Source organism: Pseudorca crassidens, chromosome 18 (assembly GCF_039906515.1).
Source record: "Pseudorca crassidens isolate mPseCra1 chromosome 18, mPseCra1.hap1, whole genome shotgun sequence".
In the NCBI taxonomy this organism is placed as follows: Eukaryota; Metazoa; Chordata; class Mammalia; order Artiodactyla; family Delphinidae; genus Pseudorca; species Pseudorca crassidens.
In genome coordinates, this window is record NC_090313.1 from 68,255,137 (window position 1) to 68,274,077 (window position 18,941).

Here is an 18,941-nt window from a genome sequence, read left to right on the forward strand (position 1 = left end):
TACTGCAGACTTAACCAATTAGTAGCACCAACTGTTTTGCCAGATGTGGTATCACTGCTAGAGCAGACTAACAAGTCTTCAACATAAGGGTATGCAGCCACTGATTTGGAGAATGACTCTTTCCATTCCAATTAGAAAAGAGGTTCAAGAAGTTTGTGACTTCTGGTTTCAGCTCCAATATGTATAGTGCTTGGGAGTCATCAGTCATGTCATAACAGAAAAAGGTGGATAACCTGAAAATCAATGACTCTTCTTGACTCCTTAGAAATCTGAATTTGCAGGAAAAATTCCCCCCCCAAAATCTGTATGAATAGACAAATCCAGAGAGTCACCGAGATCTGCTTAACCTGGAACAGAAGCTGCCGCAAACACAAACTGATAGGAACACTTATGTGGTAAATGTGATGAATTACTGGAGGAAGAACAGGCAAATCCATTATTAAAGTTGGAGACGTAACACCTCCTGTCAGCAACTGATAAATCAAGAAGGCAGAAAAATCAATGAAGATATAGCTGAGCTGAACATCACTATCAATCAACTCAGTCTATTGACAGTTATAGAATATTCCATCCAACAACAGCAGGATACAGATTCTTCTCAAGCTTACGTGTAACATTCACCAATGTAAACCACGTTGGTGGTTTAATAGGCACCCTATTAGACTCTGAGCTTCGTGCGGATAGGGCCTAGGTTTGTAATTCTCTCTGTGGTATCCCTACCACAATGCCTGACACACAGGAGGTGCTTGATGAAAATCTTTTAATAAATAAATGAATTGTAAAATTAGGAGACAAGACAAGGAATCCAGTCTGCATGGGAATAGCAGCAAGATATATTCTAACACAGAGAAAGCAGATTAAAAATGCTTAAACCTCAAGGGTTAAAACTGCAAATCCACACCAACAAGTAACAGAAATCATCCTTTTGTCATAGAAACTGCCACTCGATTAATATTCCTAAACCTCTGCTTTCATCATGTCACTTCTTTAATAACTTTCAATAGCTCCCAGTGTGTAGACTCCCGAAACTGGCATACACCAAGCCTTTGCTAACCAAGGCCTTCCCTAGTGATCTTACCTTGCCTCTTATTTATTGCTCAAATACTTTGCTTCAGCTCTTGAATTTATGTCTTTCCTATCTACATTTCTTGTATGAGCTTCTAGAGTTTTGGACCATATCTCCTTCAGTTTTGGACCATATCTCATTAATATAAAAATAATTTTATTCCAGTTGTTTATTTGTAAATTAATTCCTTTTAGAATTTGGAGTGCATTTTCCCATTGACTCAATATTAAAAATGATTAGATCCTATTGTACATCTCTAAAAATGTATTTAACAAATGATGTAAGTGAAGCATATTACTATGGAAGGCTAAGCTTGGAATCCTTGGAGAAAGGGTCTATGCAGCAAAATTTTGAACTATATCCATCACTCCCTGATTGTCCCTTCAAAAACTGTCATCCTTGAGCATCGGTTTATTTCATAAGGGTTTGATTTTTATAGCGAACTCAGTCGGCTTATCCTCTTGTATTTACAGGGCTTTCATTGATTTTCTTCTGGAGCAAGTTTGTATTTGGGGGAGGGGGATTGAAAACCATTCAGGACACCAGTGCATAATTTTTGAAGACAAATAATGCCTGCCTTAGAAACATCACTGATCATGTTTTAACAGGGATGCACATATGCATAGTGGAGAATTGTCACTTCCAAAGGATTTTTGTTTTATCACTGCTGTTATTTTTAGAGACTAGAAATTGTCCTGTTTCAGCTGACCTAATTATTCCTATTAATACAATTTTTACACTTCTAATAGTTATTAACAAGTATCTAAGAGAGAATAAGCAAATTTTTTCAAGAATGAGCTGTGTTTCAGGAGAAGGGTATGCGCTCTAAAATAGCTTGCAGTTTGCTCTGTGGAGATTTAAATCGGCAGCTTCCATTTTTATTTGAATGTGTCTTTTAATAAATTCGGTGACCTAGATCATGACCAACAGGAGTTGTGTAGAATTTGACTTGGCGATTTTAAAATCTAATATGAAAGAATATGGGAAATAATTGGAGTTACTGGAAAAGATCAGTTATTAGTTTAGGAACTAAAATTTTAAACCAAATCAGTGTAGTGCATTATTGCTCTGGCACTTGGCTGACCTTCTTCTCTACTCAGCTTCAGCTATCTGTGATGAGGGGTATTTGTGATAGATTGATGTCTTAGATTCCAGAACTGTCCTACTCTACAATATTTTCACAATTCCCCTCATTATCAACCTTATCGCCTGTTCTAACACTCTGCTTTTGTTACCCTGGTAACAATCTTATGAATACACATACAATAATCGTTAGTGTGTGTTGTCTTCGGAATCAGATTACCTGGATTCTAATTCCAGCTCTACCATTTATTAGCTCTGTGCCTTTGGGCAAGTTATTTAACCTCTAGCAGTTTTCTCAACAATAAAATGGAAATAAATATATTAGCCATCTCCATGGCTATAATAAGAATTAAATGAAATAATCTATGGAAAGCACTTAGCACATGGCATATTGCTAGGGTTCAATGAATATTGTAATTATTACTATTACTGAAAAGGTACATATTAAAGACTTCTGAAATCACAGACTGATACAGAGGAGAGGGAATTTGTCAATGAAGAAATTGGTGGTCATATTTATTGTTATTTAGAATGTGAGCACATGTAAAAATTTACTGTTTATACTTTCAGGAAGCCTTAAATACATTGCTTAAACAACTAGAGAAAGAAAAAAGGAGTCTTGAAAATCAAGTAAAAGACTGCACTGAGACTGGAACGAGAGTTAAAGGTTTGTTTTTATTCTATACTAAGACGTCCCTTTGGAACTGCCATGATTTTTAGTATGTTATCTACAAACCTACTATATAATTCTCACAATATACTTACAAAACTATTTTGTACATTACTTTAAAAAAGCATAGCGACATAAACTTAACTTAGCAGTAGTTTCGCTAGTATTGTAAATCTTCTCTGATGCTGGATTCTTTACTTCTGTATCTTTCACCTAGGGTTACCACAAGACCAGCCGTGAGCGCTGTACATACCTTGCCGAAAGGTCTCAGGTAACTTTTGTTTTTTTTACTTCCAAGTTCTAAGAGTTTCCTCTTACTGTAAATTATGTTATTCACTTTTCTAGGTTTTTGATTGGTTTGGCTTGGTAGGGAAACAGCTGTTGGAATTATGGGAAACAAAGGTACCAAGTTTCTGTATATGGAGGGTGAAAAGGAAAACATATAACTTTAATAAAAAGGTAAAAATGAGTATAAGTTTCCCATATTAAGAGTGTATTTTGCATATTTGCTTCCTTAGTTGTTCTTTTAGTTTGATTTGTAATTGCTAGAATTCAAACAAATAAGTGGTTATCCCTCTGCTGTCATGAAACTTAAGGCATTTTACCTCATAGTTATGCATGGTGAAGTCTAAGATAGACCCAGCATTGCTATTGCTAGAAAGTGTATACTTATAAATGACAGGACAGGAAAGTGATCAGTGAATTATGAAAAACATTGCACGTATTTTCCAGTTTTTCATTTGGTTTTTCATTTTATTTATGATGTTGGTATATAGAGTTTATTTTGATGTTGTCAGACCTATCTTTTATTTATGGCTTCTTATGTCATAGTTTAAAAGACTGTCTTCACCTCAGTGTTTCATAACATTCATCACATCTCTTTAGTACTTACATGGCTTAATATTTGACATTTAAATATCTAATGTTTATTAACTTTATTTTGGTATATGTTTTAAGTTTAGCATATAAATTCAATTTTCAGTGTGCATTATCCAAATGGAAGTGTCCAAAGAGCAATTGGATATATGAATCTCAGAAAAAAAAAAAAAAGATCAGGATTGAAGATATGGATTTAGAACTTATTAGCACAGAGATGGTAAATGACACCATGTGAATGAATGAAATGCATCAGGGAGAATACACAGGGTGAAAAGAAGAGATAGTCTAAGATATAGCTCTGAAGAGTTTCAACAGCGATAGTCAAGGGAAGAAGAGCCAGAAAGAGGGCTGGAGTCGTCAGGACATAGCTACATGAGGCGAGGAGGTAGAGGACCTTGAGGGCTGAAAGGTAATCGGCTAATCACTGATCTGGAGTCTCCAGAGGTTCAATGAAAGGACTGAGAGGAAGGGAGTTAGCACTGGGGATTGGAGCCGACAAGGGGATGCATAGAACAACTTGAGAATGAGAGTCAGGGCAATAGGGGATAAAGGGAGGCTTGGACTTCTAGTGCCAATGAAGGTAAGCAGGAAATTGAGACAAAATAGCATCGCTCACAGTAGTCCCTTATCCAGAAAATGGACGATCACTTCAAACTTTATGGTTTTGGGTGCTTGGCTGGAAGCCCTGCTGCACTGGCACCCACATTCCTTTCCTCAGACCATGTTCTCTACTTGGAGTACATTGTTTCTCTTACACTCCAGTTCTGCCTCCTTCAAGGTGTAGCAAAATGCCACCTCCCTTATGAGGCCGTGATACGATGAAAGACCGCAGACTCTGGAGTCACTGCAAATTTGGATTTGAATACCACATTTGTGCCTAACTGTGGTTCAATCTTTTGGGGCCTCAATTTCTTTCTTCCTCTGTAGAAGGGAAGCAGTGGTACTGTAGTTATCTTGCAGGGGATTTGTGAGGGTTTAGAGATATAATGTAAGGAAAGTACTGAGTGAAATGCTTGGCACATAATTGGTTCTAATTCCAGTAAATGGTGAATATTATTTTCCTGTGTTTCTTTCCCGATCTCCCTAGCCCCTCTCTCTGTGACAGGGACTTGCCTTAGCCATCCTCCTTTAGCTTTGTTTATCTGAAAAAATCATTTGGGTGGAATAGTTCCTAGTTTGATTATACAGGATCACTGAACATACAATCAAAGCCTATTTTAACAGCTTCCCAGGAAGATGTTAATCCTGTTTCCCTGTGTAAATGTTAATAAGGATTTTCACTCTAGAGTGAATTGTTAATCTTTATAGTCAAAATGGTTCTGACCATGTGGATACTATGGTGACTGGAAAGGTCAATGAATGATTTGCAGTTCTTCCCATGCTGAATACATAAATAATTGATTCTTTAGTAGATAACTAGAGCTTTTTGCTGAGTCTGCTGTTTATATTTCTGCTGGCTTCACTGTTTTGACTGAAACTGAGTTTCCACATATCAGGATTCTTCTAAGTTACACCATGTATAAGACATTGCTTTTTAAGAATATACAAGCAATATAGCCAATATTTTATAATAACTATAAATGGAGTATAACCTTTAAAAATTGTCAATCTCTATATTATATGCCTGTAACTTACAGAATATTGTACATCAATTATATTTCAGTTTTTAAAAATGAAAGATTAAAAAAAGGATATACAGGCATACCTCAGAGATATTGCAGGTTTGATTCCAGACCACCACTATAAAACAAATATTACAGTAAAGCAAGTCACGGGAATTTTTTGGTTTCCAGTGCATATTAAATTTATGTTTACACTATACCATAGTGCAAGAGCATTATGTCTAAAAAACAATATCCGTACCTTAATTTTAAAATACTTTATTGCTAAAAAAATGCTAACTGTCATCTGAGCCTCCAGCAGGTCAGAATCGTTTTGCTGGTGGAGGGTCTGCTCTCGACGTTGATGGCTGCTGACCGATCAGGGTGGTGGGTGCTGAAGGTGGGGCGGCTGTGACAGTTTCTTGAAATACGACCACAGTGAAGTTTGCCACAGGGATTGACGCTGCCTTTCACGAATGATTTCTCTGTGGAATGCAATGGTGTTTGATAACATTTTACCCACAGTAAAACCTCTTTCAAAATTGGACTCAGTCCTCTCAGTCCCTGACACTGTTATCAACTAAATCTATGTACTATTCTAAATCCTTTGTTGTCATTTCAGCAGTCTTCACCAGGAGTAGATGCTATCTCAAGAAACCACTTCTCTTTGCTCATCTACATGAAGCAACTCCTTATCCGTGAAAGTTTTATCATGAGATTGTAGCAATTCAGTCACATGTTCAGGCTTCATTTCTAATTCTAGTTCTCTCATTACTTCCATCAGATGGAAGTTACTTCCTTTACTGAAGTCTTGAACCTGTCAAAGTCATGCACGAGGATTGGAATTAGCTTCTTCCAAACTCCTCTTAATGTTGATATTTTGACCTCTTCCCATGAATCATGAATGTTCTTAATGGTATCTAAATGGTGAATCCTTTCCGGAAGGTTTTCCATTTACTTTACCGAAATCCATGAAAGGAATCACTATGGCAGCCCATAGCCTTACGAAATGCATTTCTTAAGTAGTAAGAGTTGAAAGTCAAAATAACTCCTTGATCCATAGGCTGCAGAATAGGGGTTGTGTTAGTAGACATGAAAACCAATTGTTGTCTATCTCCATTGGAGCTCTGAGGTGACCAGGTGCATTGTCAATGAGCAGTAATATTTTGAAAGGAATCTTTTCTCAGATTATATAATAATAATAATGGAAAAGTTTGAAACATTTTTCAAGAATTACCAAAATGTGACACAGAGACATGAAGTGAGCAAGTGCTATTGGAAAAATGGTGCAGATAGACTTGCTCAGTGTTGGGTTGCCACAAAACCTCGAATTTGTAGAAAAATTTCTACAGATTTATTTGCAAAGTGCAATAAAGCAAGGTGCAGTAAAGCAAGGTATGCCTGTACAGTGCACTGTATACTTCAGAGTCAGGCAGAAAGACTGACTAGAGCTTGTTGAAACACACAATAAACTTAACTTCTATTCCCACAAACAGAGAATTCTAGCAATGCATCTGAGAGTTGTTGAATATAATGCTTTGGTTTCCAGATAAGGCACCTGAGGCAGCTCTGTTTGATTGTAAGGCAATTCTAATTTTTAGGCCTGTTAAAGCATCAACTCCTTATTTTTCTTCCTTGAAACTTCTGTTCCTTCTTCTTTTTCTTTGAGACTTCCTTAAAACCCATCGCTTTTAATTCCATCCTCTGAAGGGGAAGTCTACACTCTTTCTATACGACAGCTTTTCAAAGATTTGAAAACAGCTCTCCATCTTCTCATAGCTTTTTTTACCCCCTAAGCTAAAATATTAAGTTACATTAGCCATTCCTCATGACATAGGTTCTAGACTATCCAGCTGTTTCGTTGCCTTTTTCGACAACTCTATCTTGTTATTGTTCATTTGAAAATAGAGCTCCCAGGTTTAAATGTAGACTTGAGATATAATCTCAACAGCATAGCTGTTAGTCTTGTCCTCACCATACTCATTTTTCTTCTCTGCTCTCTGAGCAATCATTCTGAAATACAGGTGAAGAACACTTCAGTGTATAAAATTTCAGTGACTTTGCATTGTCCAAAGGATCTCAGCAAAGCTGCTCAGTGTGTTTTACAAGGTCCTGTCTGACATGCAGGGCCTGCCTCTCCAGCTATGTCCTTACTTACGCCCTGTACTGCAGCCAGACCAATGATATATGTGATTCCTGTGTTTATCATCTGCTTTATACCTTGACGCCTGTGCTGCTCCCTCTGTCTGGAATGTCCTTTCCCTAGTTCTTAATTGGCTACTATTCCATGTGGATCCCCCTAAAGCCAGAATTAGTTGCATCGGTTGTATGCTTACAAAGCACTTATGCAAACCTCTGCTAAGGCAGCTAATTGTACAATCTATTTATTTTGCTGTTTCCCCAATAGATTGTAAGAACCACAATTTGTCCTTGTACCCCAGTGCCTAATGTAGTGGTGGCACATAGAAGATGCTCAATAACATCTGCTGAGTGAATAAATGAATGAATTCCATCTTCTGGTCCAAAGTTGTCACTTTTAGAAAATTAGTTAATATTTTTGCTTCACAAAGCAAAGAGTTCCTCAGGTGTGAAATCCAACTGCCTTCCCTTTTGCCTTCAAATGTATGAACATCTTTATCCATCTTTCCCGTTCCTCCTTCTGCCTTAAAGTAAAAGGATTCCATACTTCTTCCAAAGTCTATCTGCTGCCTCTAGGACTCATTTCCTAATTATTTTCTCATATTTCCAATCTGTCTTCCACTGACTGTGGTGTGTCCTTTGTCTGCAGCATGCTCATCTCTTCCACCAAAATACAGCAAAAACAAACTTCTATTTTGCCATATCCTCATAAAACTACTACCTTAGCTTTCTTTTTCTCAGCTAAACTTCATGATAGAGTGGATACACTCACTGCCTTTGCTATTCACTCCTCGACCTCTTTCAGCTGCCTTCTGCCCCCACCACTGAGTTCTGACACAGTTTATCTCTTAATAGCCAAATACAATACAATGACTCCTTATCAAGCCTCCTGGTAGCAGACGTGTCTGAGGCATTTCATACTGCTAACTGTGCTCACTTTTTAAAACTATCACCCACCCCCCCTTGACTTCCATGCCAGTATATTTTCCTGGGTTTTCCTGTTGTTTAAATGGTGGCCCTATCTTTAGTGATTCTCCTATCCCTTAAAAGTTGCTTTTCCAAGTGTATATCACCGACTCTCTTACCTCTCTGTGTGCTCTTAACAAATGATCTCATTTACTCATGGCTTCAGTTACCATCTCCAAGGTCATCAGCCTCAATTTTTCCTGAATTGCAGATTATATTTACACCACCCACAAGGTGTGTCCACTTTTGTATCCTGGAGGAATTTAAAAATAGACAATAAATGAAAATCTGATCTTGTCTTTCCATTTCAAGATACCTACAGCTCCTATTGTCTTATCAACCCTAACGGCAGAGTACATATATTATTTATATTTAGTGTCTGTAAAAACTTTTAATGGTCTTTACCAAATGGATGATATGATTTTCATAATTTACTCTATATTTATTTAAAAAATTGCATGGACTATGGGGTTCAGATAGAGGGGTTTCCAGAATCTTTAGAAGCATGATAATACTGGAGAAGCCCGATAATACTGGAGAAGCCCAGAATTTCCCATTATTCTTCAGCTTCTCTTAGTCATGCTACAAAAGGACCTGGCTAGGAAAGAGTTAATTGGGAATTGACCATTCCTCTTATCTCTGAAAGCAATCATGAAATAAGAGGATAAATGCTCAACTATTTGTATTTCAGTTCTCTGGCTCCTACCAAGTTTTAAAAGGCAACAGATGAGACGCAAGAGGGAGGAGATATGGGGATAGATGTATATGTATAGCTGATTCACTTTGTTATACAGCAGAAACTAACACAACAATGTAAAGCAATTATACTCCAATAAAGATGTTAAAAAAAAAAACAATAAGGCGTCCCTGGGGTATTGATAATGTACTACTTCTTAATCTGGATGCTACTTGCATGGAAGTGTTGAGTTTATGAAAATTTAACAAGCTATACATTTATTATATGTGTACTTTTGTGTTTGTAGACTATACTTCAATTAAATTCTTTTTAATCCCTTTAAAAACTAAATAAATAAAAGGCAACAGATGGATCAACTGCCTAGAATGAAAGAGAATCTAGTGAAAACTTAAGTCTAACTATATATTTCCTTTCTAATTAATTATATTCACGTGTGAATGGTACTCACAAAACAGGTGTCCATTGTATGTTGAACGTCCAGATTTTATAGCAACAATGTAAAATAGCAGATGATAAGAGAACTTAAAGAAGTTTGTTCTCTCCATTCACTATTTATATATATTTTGTAAGTTCCAGGAATGCTTTTCGTCCTCAAACATGATAAGATCTTGGTTTCCAAGCTAGAATAATACTGTTCCCAAGTAGAGCATACAACTACACCATTAACAACGATATAAATCCAATTAAATTATCAGCCTTAACCTTTGTAGTGAGGAAATATGGACACTGAAATAAATGTAGATGCCAGTACAGTTTAAACTGTGTTTCCCTATGTGAACAAAAACAATTAAGAATGAATAAAGAACAGAGGAATATTTTATGAGTTTAGGAGGTTATATCTACACATGGATTTTCCTGGTCCTGTACTAAGTACAGAAGAATTACTCAGGCAATCCTTGTCTTTTATAACCTTACCTCACATAGGGAAGATTTTCATATATAACTTAACAATATAAAAATTGTAAATGAAGATATAAATTAGCTATAGATCAGAATCCTTTTCAAATACAGGCATTCTAGATGCATGCAATATAGCAAGTTTCTTTGGTGAAAATTCATGGGAAAGCAACATTTTGTTCGATATTTGGCTAGATTGATAAGTATTCTTCCTTGAGTAGTCATAAATACTTTAAATTATAATTCATTATCTTTGTACATTTTCATCAGTGGAAATACAGTGTAGTTAAAACATTAAAGTAAATTCTGGAAAAGGACTTCCCTCTGGAAACTACTATACTTCTGTGTTGGGAGGGCCCCAAGACCACTCCCGTGCATGATTCGTTAGAACAACTCACAGGACTCAGCATCTATGTGCCCACGCAGCCAAGATTTATTACTGCAAAAGGGTACAAAACAAAATCATCAAAGGAAAAGGGTGTATGAGGTGAAGTTTGGAGGAAACCAGGCACAAGTGTCTAAAAGTCCCCCAGTGGAATCATATAGGAAAAGACTTAGTTCCTCCAGCAATGAGTTGTGACAACATGTAAAGTTTTGTATTCCAGGGACCCTCATTAGATACTTAGTGCCCATGCATTTGCTGGCCATTTGTATATTATCTTTGGAGAAATATCTGTTCAAGTCCTTTGCACATTTTTCAATTACTGATAAGTTGTTTGTCTTAATTTTGTTGTGTTGTAAGAGTCCTTTATATATTCTGGTTACTAGACCTTATCAGATATATGATTTGCAAATAATTTCTCCAACTTTGGGGTTTTTTTCCTTTCTTGATGATGTTCTTTGAAGACTGAAAGTTTTGATGATGATGAAGTCCAATTGATATTGGCTTCCTAGGATCACTTTAGTGGTTGCTTGTGCTTTAGGTATCATATCTAAGAAATCATTGCCTAATTCAAGAACATAAGGATTTATACAGGTTTCCTTCCAAGAGTTTGATAATTTTAGCTCCTTTTTGATCCACTTTGAGTTAATTTTTATATATGGTGTGAAATAAGGGTCCAATTTCAGTCTTTTGCATGTGTCTATTCAGTTGTCCTAACACCATTTGCTGAAAAGACTATTCTTCCTCAGTTGAATTGCCTTGGCACCCTTTTAAAAAATTAACCATAAACATATGTTTATTTCTAGACTCTCAGTTCTATTCCATTGATCTATAAGTCTGTCCTTATGCCAGTACCATGCTGTCTTGATGACTCTAGCTTTTCAGAAAGTTTTGAAATCAGTGAGTCTGAGTCCTTCAAATTTATTCTTCTTTTTCAAGATTGTTTTGGTTGTTCGGAGTCCCTTTATTTTCCATATGAATTTTAGGATTAGTTTGTCAATTTCTTCACAGCAATACCACAGAGCTGAGGAAAGCAGGGTAGGGCAAGTTAAAATATTACAACGCTCAGTGTTCTTGCAGAGTTTCAGTTGTGTGTGTGTGTGTGTGTGTGTGTGTGTATTAAGTTCTCCAGGATTGCTGCAAGCCTTTGGTTAATTTTTAGACTTCTGAAAAAGTTGCTTCTGACCATTTTTGCCGATTTTCTCATTGCTTTTATGGAGGAAATAAGTTTTGGAGGTCTCTATTCCCTCATTTTTGCTGACATCACTCGCTGAGAAAAATATTTTTTAAAGCACCTTGCAGGGAATTGAAGCTGGCTCTTACTACATCAAGTGAGCATACGGGGAAGTTGGCTTTATAAAGATATGTAAGTCAGTAAGGGAAAGGTGATCCCATGGAAATCTAAGAACAGGAATTCCAATATAACTGGGCCCACAGATATTAGAATTAGAATTCAGGGAAGCTTTAAAGACCTTAGCAGATGTTCATGGATCATCACCTTAGTGATTTGCCATATAGAATGGAAATTAAAGGCACAGACTTTGAACTCTGACTTCCTGAATTCAAATTACAGATCTACCTACTAACTATATAACTTTGTTTCTTTCTTCTATCTAACAGGGCTAATGATAGTGTCTACACCATAGGGATTTTGTGAAGTTGATACGAGTAAATAAATAAATAAAATTTAGAACAGTCCCTGACACAGATTATCTGCTATAAAAATGGTGTTATTACTATTTGAAGTATAATAGACCCCTAGTTTATTCTCCACTTCATTTTTCTTCTCATTACCAACTGCTATCTTCACTTTCTATATCACTTTTATATCATAGACCTTGGTATATATCAGAGTTTCAATTTTATTGTAATTTTAGGTCACATATCTTTGGTTTACTCATGGATCCTTATTTCCACCTTGTCCCTGCTCTACTTCATGGCCTCTCTCTATGTATTTTCCTAGCTTTAATTTACGTTTCCAGAGGCAAGTATCATCCCTCTTGGGGATCTCATCCCTCTTTGGACAAAGCTCTCCACATTAGGCCGCCTCATGGGCTGCTTCCAAGCCTTTGGATTATCTGCTCTTGAGCTAGTTGCCTCTCTAGCTTGACAAGATGATATGGTGTAACATATTGCTGTTTAGGATTATACAGTAAGCAGAAAATCTGCATAGGGAAATTTCTTTATGAAGGACTGTGAGCTGGGTCAGCTAGGTGAAACATACAGTCCTCCCCACGTGCCATACAATGTCGTTTTGTTGTACACAACGACGAATGAAAAGTCACCATTAACACTTATTTTATTTCAGGGGAAGATGTAATTCAGTTAATCAGAAGACAATGAATGCCATGAGAGGACCAGTAAAAAAGATTTCAAGATCAAACCATCTTCCAAAACTCAATCTGTGATTCCAGACTGTGTGGTTTACTATTTCTTCCCTTTTTTCATCTGTAATCTTCAACTTCTGAAGTTAGTGTTCCACACACTTTTCAGGGATTGGAATAGATAAGAAAGAGCTATCGAACTTCTCTTTAGCTCTTCTTCCAGAAGTTTGTTCCTTTGCTTGTATGAAAGTAATTTTCTCAAGTGACCCTATACCATCTAATAGCATTCTTATGATTTCAAAAATATCCTAGAAAGCGTTAAGGTTGACATCATTACGCTTGCTTTTAATAATATGCCCATGATCTGCTCTGATAGTAACATTGTTATTTTATTTGGATTCTAGTTGGCTGTTAGCTAAAAATGTGCGTTCATCAAAACTTTTTGCTATTTTACACTATATCATGTTCAGCTCTTTAAAACTCAAGGTTTAAACAAAGCTGCAAATCAGATGCATTTTAAACTTTGATTTGAACTATCATGGTATTGTGGAAACAGGCATCAGCTTGGGTATAGTTCCCACCCTGCTGTGAACTTAGGACATTTGGGGCAAGTTCTTTCACCTCATCTTCATTTCCCACATCTGTAAAATGACTGAGGCAAACTATACAATTGCTAAGGTTTCCTACTATTCTGGAAAATTAATACTTACTCAACTGCAAGGTCTTGCCACTTAGCACATGGTAATTTAAGTCATTTTATGATGTTTATTAATTTATAGTGATGGCCTAGTGATGTTTATTAATTTATAGTGATGGCCCTTTGGACCAAACTTTATGTTTATTAATTTATAGTGATGGCCCTTTTGACCAAACTTTGCCAAGTGTTCATGATACTCAAGTATAGAGTGGAAATAGAATGAGGGTACAAGAAGTGTTCTTTTTTTTTTTTTTTTTGCGGTACGCAGGCCTCTCACTGTTGTGGCCTCTCCCGTTGCAGAGCACAGGCTCCGGACGCGCAGGCTCAGTGGCCATGGCTCACGGGCCCAGCCGCTCCGCGACATGTGGGATCTTCCCGGACCGGGGCGTGAACCCGTGTCCCCTGCATCGGCAGGCGGACTCTCAACCACTGCGCCACCAGGGAAGCCCAAGAAGTGTTCTTTTAAGGTATTAAAAATTTTATTCAATTCTCCTATTTGGTTTAGATTGTTTTGTTACTGTCACCTAGGTCTGGAAGGTACATATGATTTTTTCCCCTAACTTAATAAGTGAAATTATTGGACTTCTAACTTTACAGAAATCACTCAGAGGTAAGTACAGTTTCTGGCACCAAAAACCTAAATTATATTCAGTATCACCAGTAATGCATGCCAAATGTATTTCTATAACTACTTATAGATACTCACTTTTTTTCTTTAAGGAAGAATGCATGTATTTCACATAGACAAATAATTCTTTTATGTGACTTTAAAAAGTAATGCAGAGAAATATAAAGTAACTTTCTATTTTTTTTTTTAATATTTACTTATTTATTTAGTTTGGCTGCGTCAGGTCTTAGTTGCAGCACGCAGGACCTTCATTGCGGTGTGCGGGATATTTAGTTGCAGCATGTGGACTTCCTGGTTGCAGCATGCATGGGGGATCTAGTTCCCCAACCAGGGATCGAACCCGGGCCCCCTGCATTGGGGGCGTGGAGTCTTACCTACTGCACCACCAGGGAAGCCCCTCTCCCCCATTCTTTTTTATTTTTTTTTGTGGTACGCGGGCCTCTCACTGTTGTGGCCTCTCCCGTTGCGGAGCACAGGCTTTGGACACGCAGGCTCAGCGGCCATGGCTCACGGGCCCAGCCACTCTGCGGCATGTGGGATCTTCTCAGACCAGGGCACGAACCCGTGTCCCCTGCATCGGCAGGCGGACTCTCAACCACTGCGCCACCAAGGAAGCTCCCTCTCCCCCATTCTTAAGCTAACTATAGATATCAGGTACCATGACTCATTTTATTAAATAATTACTAGATACTACATATGTATTTGTTTACTTTTTTATACCCTATTTTCTCTCTAAAAAGGATTGTGTTACCTTTTACTAAATATAGAGATATAAAAACAAGACTCATAAGATAAAAGATAAAAATAAAAGTTAAAGTTTTGCAAGATTCCCAACTAAGAAAAAGCTCTATCTTTAAGCTTTCTAGTAATCAGCACAAAGAAAGAGTGAGTTACACAGCTCGCATTTTTTTGTATAAGGAAATATACAAGTGGAGAAAAAGCTGTACCTAATACTAAGCTCTGAAGGTAATTTGTCATGTAAAGCTTTATGAGGACTTGCAATTATTTATTGAAATAATCAGTGCAAAAATGATAGTTTGGGGTCTCTGTTTTGTTTAATACTGAAATATATATTAATATCAGTATTTGAAGAGTTCAGAATTCATAAAGCAAAATGTCAGTAAACAATATTTAATATATTAAAACAATTTTAATGTCTAAATTATTACAAAATATTAAAAAGTACCATTTATAAAAACAGATGTTGTGATAATAAAAAAGACAGATATTAATGAATAATAATGATGATGTGGAGAAATTGGAACCCTCTTACACTGCTGGTGGGGCTGTAAAATGGCACCATCACTCTGAAAACAGTCGGTTGGTTCCTCAAAAGGTTAAACATAGAGTTACCATGTGACCCAGCAATTCCACTCCTCTGTGTACAGCCCTAAGAAATGAAAACCTATGTGCACGTAAAAATGTGTGCACAAATGATTAGAGCAACATTATTCATAATAGCTAAAAAGTGGAAACAACCTAAATGTCCATCAACTGATGAATGGGTAAACAAATTGTGGTATATCCAAACAATGGAATATTATTCAGCAGTAAAAAGGAATGAAGGACTGACATATGCTACAACATGGATGGACCTTGAAAACATTATCCTGAGTGAAAGAAGCCAGTCACATATTGTATGATTCCATTTATATGAAATGGCGAGAATAGACAAATCCATATGGACAGAAAATAGGTTAATAGTAGTAGCTGAAGGCTGGCAGGGCTGGGGGAAGGGTGGGTGATGGAGAATGACTGCTAATGTGTATAGGGTTTCTTGGGGGGGTGATTAAAATGTTCTAAAATTAATCATGGTGATAGTTGTACAACTTCATGAATGAACCAAAAAAGCATGGAAAGCACCTTACATGGGTTAATTGCATGTTATATGATTTATACCTCAATAAAGCTGTTATAAAAAATGTTAAACATATGTTAACCTTTTAATATAAACTAGAAGATAATTTTTTTTTTTTTTTTTTTTTTTTGTGGTACGTGGGCCTCTCACCGCTGTGGCCTCTCCCGTCGCGGAGCACAGGCTCCAGACGTGCAGGCCCAGCGGCCATGGCCCACGGGCCCAGCCGCTCTGCGGCACGTGGGATCCTCCTGGACCGGGGCACAAACCCACGTCCCCCGTATCGGCAGGCAGACTCCCAACCACTGCGCCGCTAGGGAAGCCCGCAGATAAATTTTAATGGAATATTATTTGATCTTAGAAAATATGATCTTAAACATCAAAATGCATTGTCGTTAGTGCCATTGTTGAGTCAAGAGTATATTATTAGCATAATTTTCCACCTAAGAAGCTGTTTCAGATACTACGCTAGTCAAAAGAACAATGAAGCTTATATGCTACTTCCCAGTATTTCCTTGACTTCTTTTGAATAATCCCATTTCTTGTTTAATAACCTTGTAGAGATATTTATAAAGCACCTTTTGACTTTTGACTAGGATTAGGTTTTTTTTCTAATTTATAGAGAGCTATATAGTTTTTGTTTCAAAAAATTTTTCTAGTTTTCATCATCTTCATTAGTTTTATCATGTATAGCTGGAGATTACAGTGCAGAGTTACTTATATCAATTTTAGTACTTTGAAAGTCATATTCTACTGGACCAGAAACTTTATTTTGGACTAAGAATTATTTCTTGCAATAATTGGTTTCTTTTTGCTGTGTGCCCAAGTGGGAGCCTGTCTAGACCACATATTATATGTGATTTTTTTAAGTAAATTGAGTAATTGAATTATAGTTATTTCAAGATGTAAATAATTTAGATTTTTTATTTTTTTAATACCAGAAAAACAGAATTATGACAACAGTGATGCTAGGATTTTTGGCATTTAAAGAGAGGTAAGCATACCAGAATAGTAAAAACTGCTATTAAATCACTAAATGTCACTGAGGTATGAAAGTATCTTTAAAATAATAAAGCACTATTTAAATGCAAGATCATATCTTTTTTTTCTTTTTTTCTTTTTCTTTTTTTGTAGTACGCGGCCCTCTCACTGTTGTGTCCTCTCCCGTTGTGGAGCACAGGCTCCGGATGCGCAGGCTCAGCGGCTATGGCTCACGGGCCCAGCCGCTCCGCAGCATGTGGGATCTTCCCGGACTGGGGCACGAACCCATGTCCCCTGCATCGGCAGGCGGACTCTCAACCACTGCGCCACCAGGGAAGCGCAAGATCATATGATTTTGACAGTAGGGCACTATTTTCAAAACAAGTTAACATCAGATTAATCTGACCTATGAATTAGAAAAATCTTGAATTTTTAGAGCATCCTTTTAACTTTATAAAGCAATTTCATATTTCTATCTCAGTTACAGAGAGAGTATTATCATCCAGAGAACTACCCAACAGTGAGATTATCATCATTGGAACTGTTCAAGCAGTGGCTAGGTGTCCCTTTGTCAGGGATGTTATAGAAAGGACTCCTGCAGTGGGTGGAAGTTGGATTCAATGACTGCCAATATCCCTTCTGATGCTAAGATACTGTGATTCCCTGCCCATTTATCCGATAGGAAAACTAGAGCCAAAAATAACTCCCTAAAATATATGTTGGTTGCATCATATAGGCTGTGTATGTATAGGCTGTAAATATGAACTTTCAAAACTGGGCTGCTTTACCACTAGCCAAAACTAACAAAATCGGGTGTAATAGTATCAATGTCCATTTGTTAAATGTAAACTGAAATTAGATACCATTTTTCACCTATAAAATAAACAGTGGTTTTCAAAAAGATAATTTTCAGTGCTAATAGATTTGAAGTTAAGAAGTTCTAATATACTGCAGGTGGGAGTACAAATTCATATAATTCTTTTGGAAGACAATTTTATTATATTCTTGAATAGCCTTAATGTTAATATGTTGACTTAATATTTGTACTTCTAGTAATCTATTCTAATAAAAAATCCTGCATATAGAAAACATACAAGGACAATCACTTTATCAGTATTATTTATAATACCCCAAAATGGATACTCTCTCGATGCACAATTATAGGGAGATGCTTAAGCAGACTGTGATTCATCCACATGGTTAAATATTATGCAGCAGTTAGCATTTGCTATCTTATACTAAAATTCTTTCTTCTCATGTATTTCTTGTGTTCTGAAGTACTTCAGTGTAATTTATCTCCAGCAGTTTAATGTAATGAACACTCTTATTCATCATTTGTCACCAGCTAGTTTAGTACCTAGCATAGGACAGGCACTTAATACATTTTGTTTAACTTAAATGGATGTTTGCAAAAGAGTTTATAGGATCGTGGGAGGACTTAATGTTAGAATGTTAACACAATGTACAATGTCACACATAAAATATGATTTTAACGATTTAAAAATATAGGAGAGGCTACAAAAAGAGGGCTTCAGTCTACTGATAGTGCCAAAAATGTGTTCTGTTACACAAATTTCCTGTCCAGCTCTACAGGGGAAGATGAGGTAGGCTCCAAGTGATTATTCAGAGATAGGTGGAGAGGGAGAGAGGAAACTTGTGGAGTACTAGAAGGGAACATGTTTTAACAAGCTAATTAACTTAGGGGTGTTTACTTAACTTTCCTGTCTTAAGTGTCTACTCTGTAGAATGAAGATAGAACTAATTGATTTCAAAGGTACCTTTATGTGTATGTGATAGGGAAGGGGAGGGGGCTGGAAAACCCTTTTATTTGAAACAATTCTGATATCTTTTTTTTAAAAAAAGTTTATTTGCTTTATTTTTTTAAAATTTTTGTTGGAGTACAGTTGATTTACAATGTTGTGTTAGTTTCAGGTGTACAGCAAAGTGAATCAGTTATACATACACATATATACACTCTTTTTTAGATTCTTTTCCCACATAGGTCATTACAGAGTGTTGAGTAGAGTTCCCTGTGCTATACAGCAGGTCCTTTTTAGTTATCTATTTTATATACAG

General features: G+C 36.7%; 1 protein-coding gene and 1 long non-coding RNA gene across 2 annotated transcripts in view; both read left to right on the forward strand.

Moving 5' to 3' along the window:
• CCDC169 (coiled-coil domain containing 169) overlaps positions 1-12,988 on the forward strand; it is a gene marked incomplete at its 5' end in the record, with an annotated part of 42,363 nt that extends 29,375 nt beyond the window's left edge. Inside the window, 7 exon segments of the mRNA XM_067713192.1 lie at positions 2,720-2,784; positions 2,786-2,816; positions 3,037-3,090; positions 5,683-5,690; positions 5,925-5,935; positions 9,432-9,489; positions 12,689-12,988. Of these exon segments, the coding sequence (XP_067569293.1) occupies positions 2,720-2,784; positions 2,786-2,816; positions 3,037-3,090; positions 5,683-5,690; positions 5,925-5,935; positions 9,432-9,489; positions 12,689-12,788 (327 nt within the window).
• Positions 12,989-13,125: 137 nt separating this feature from the next.
• LOC137211156 (uncharacterized) lies at positions 13,126-18,549 on the forward strand. Its single transcript, XR_010936927.1, has 3 exons — positions 13,126-13,868; positions 16,826-16,878; positions 17,019-18,549. It is a non-coding gene; the product is annotated as an uncharacterized lncRNA (long non-coding RNA).
• The last annotated feature ends 392 nt before the right edge of the window (positions 18,550-18,941 follow it).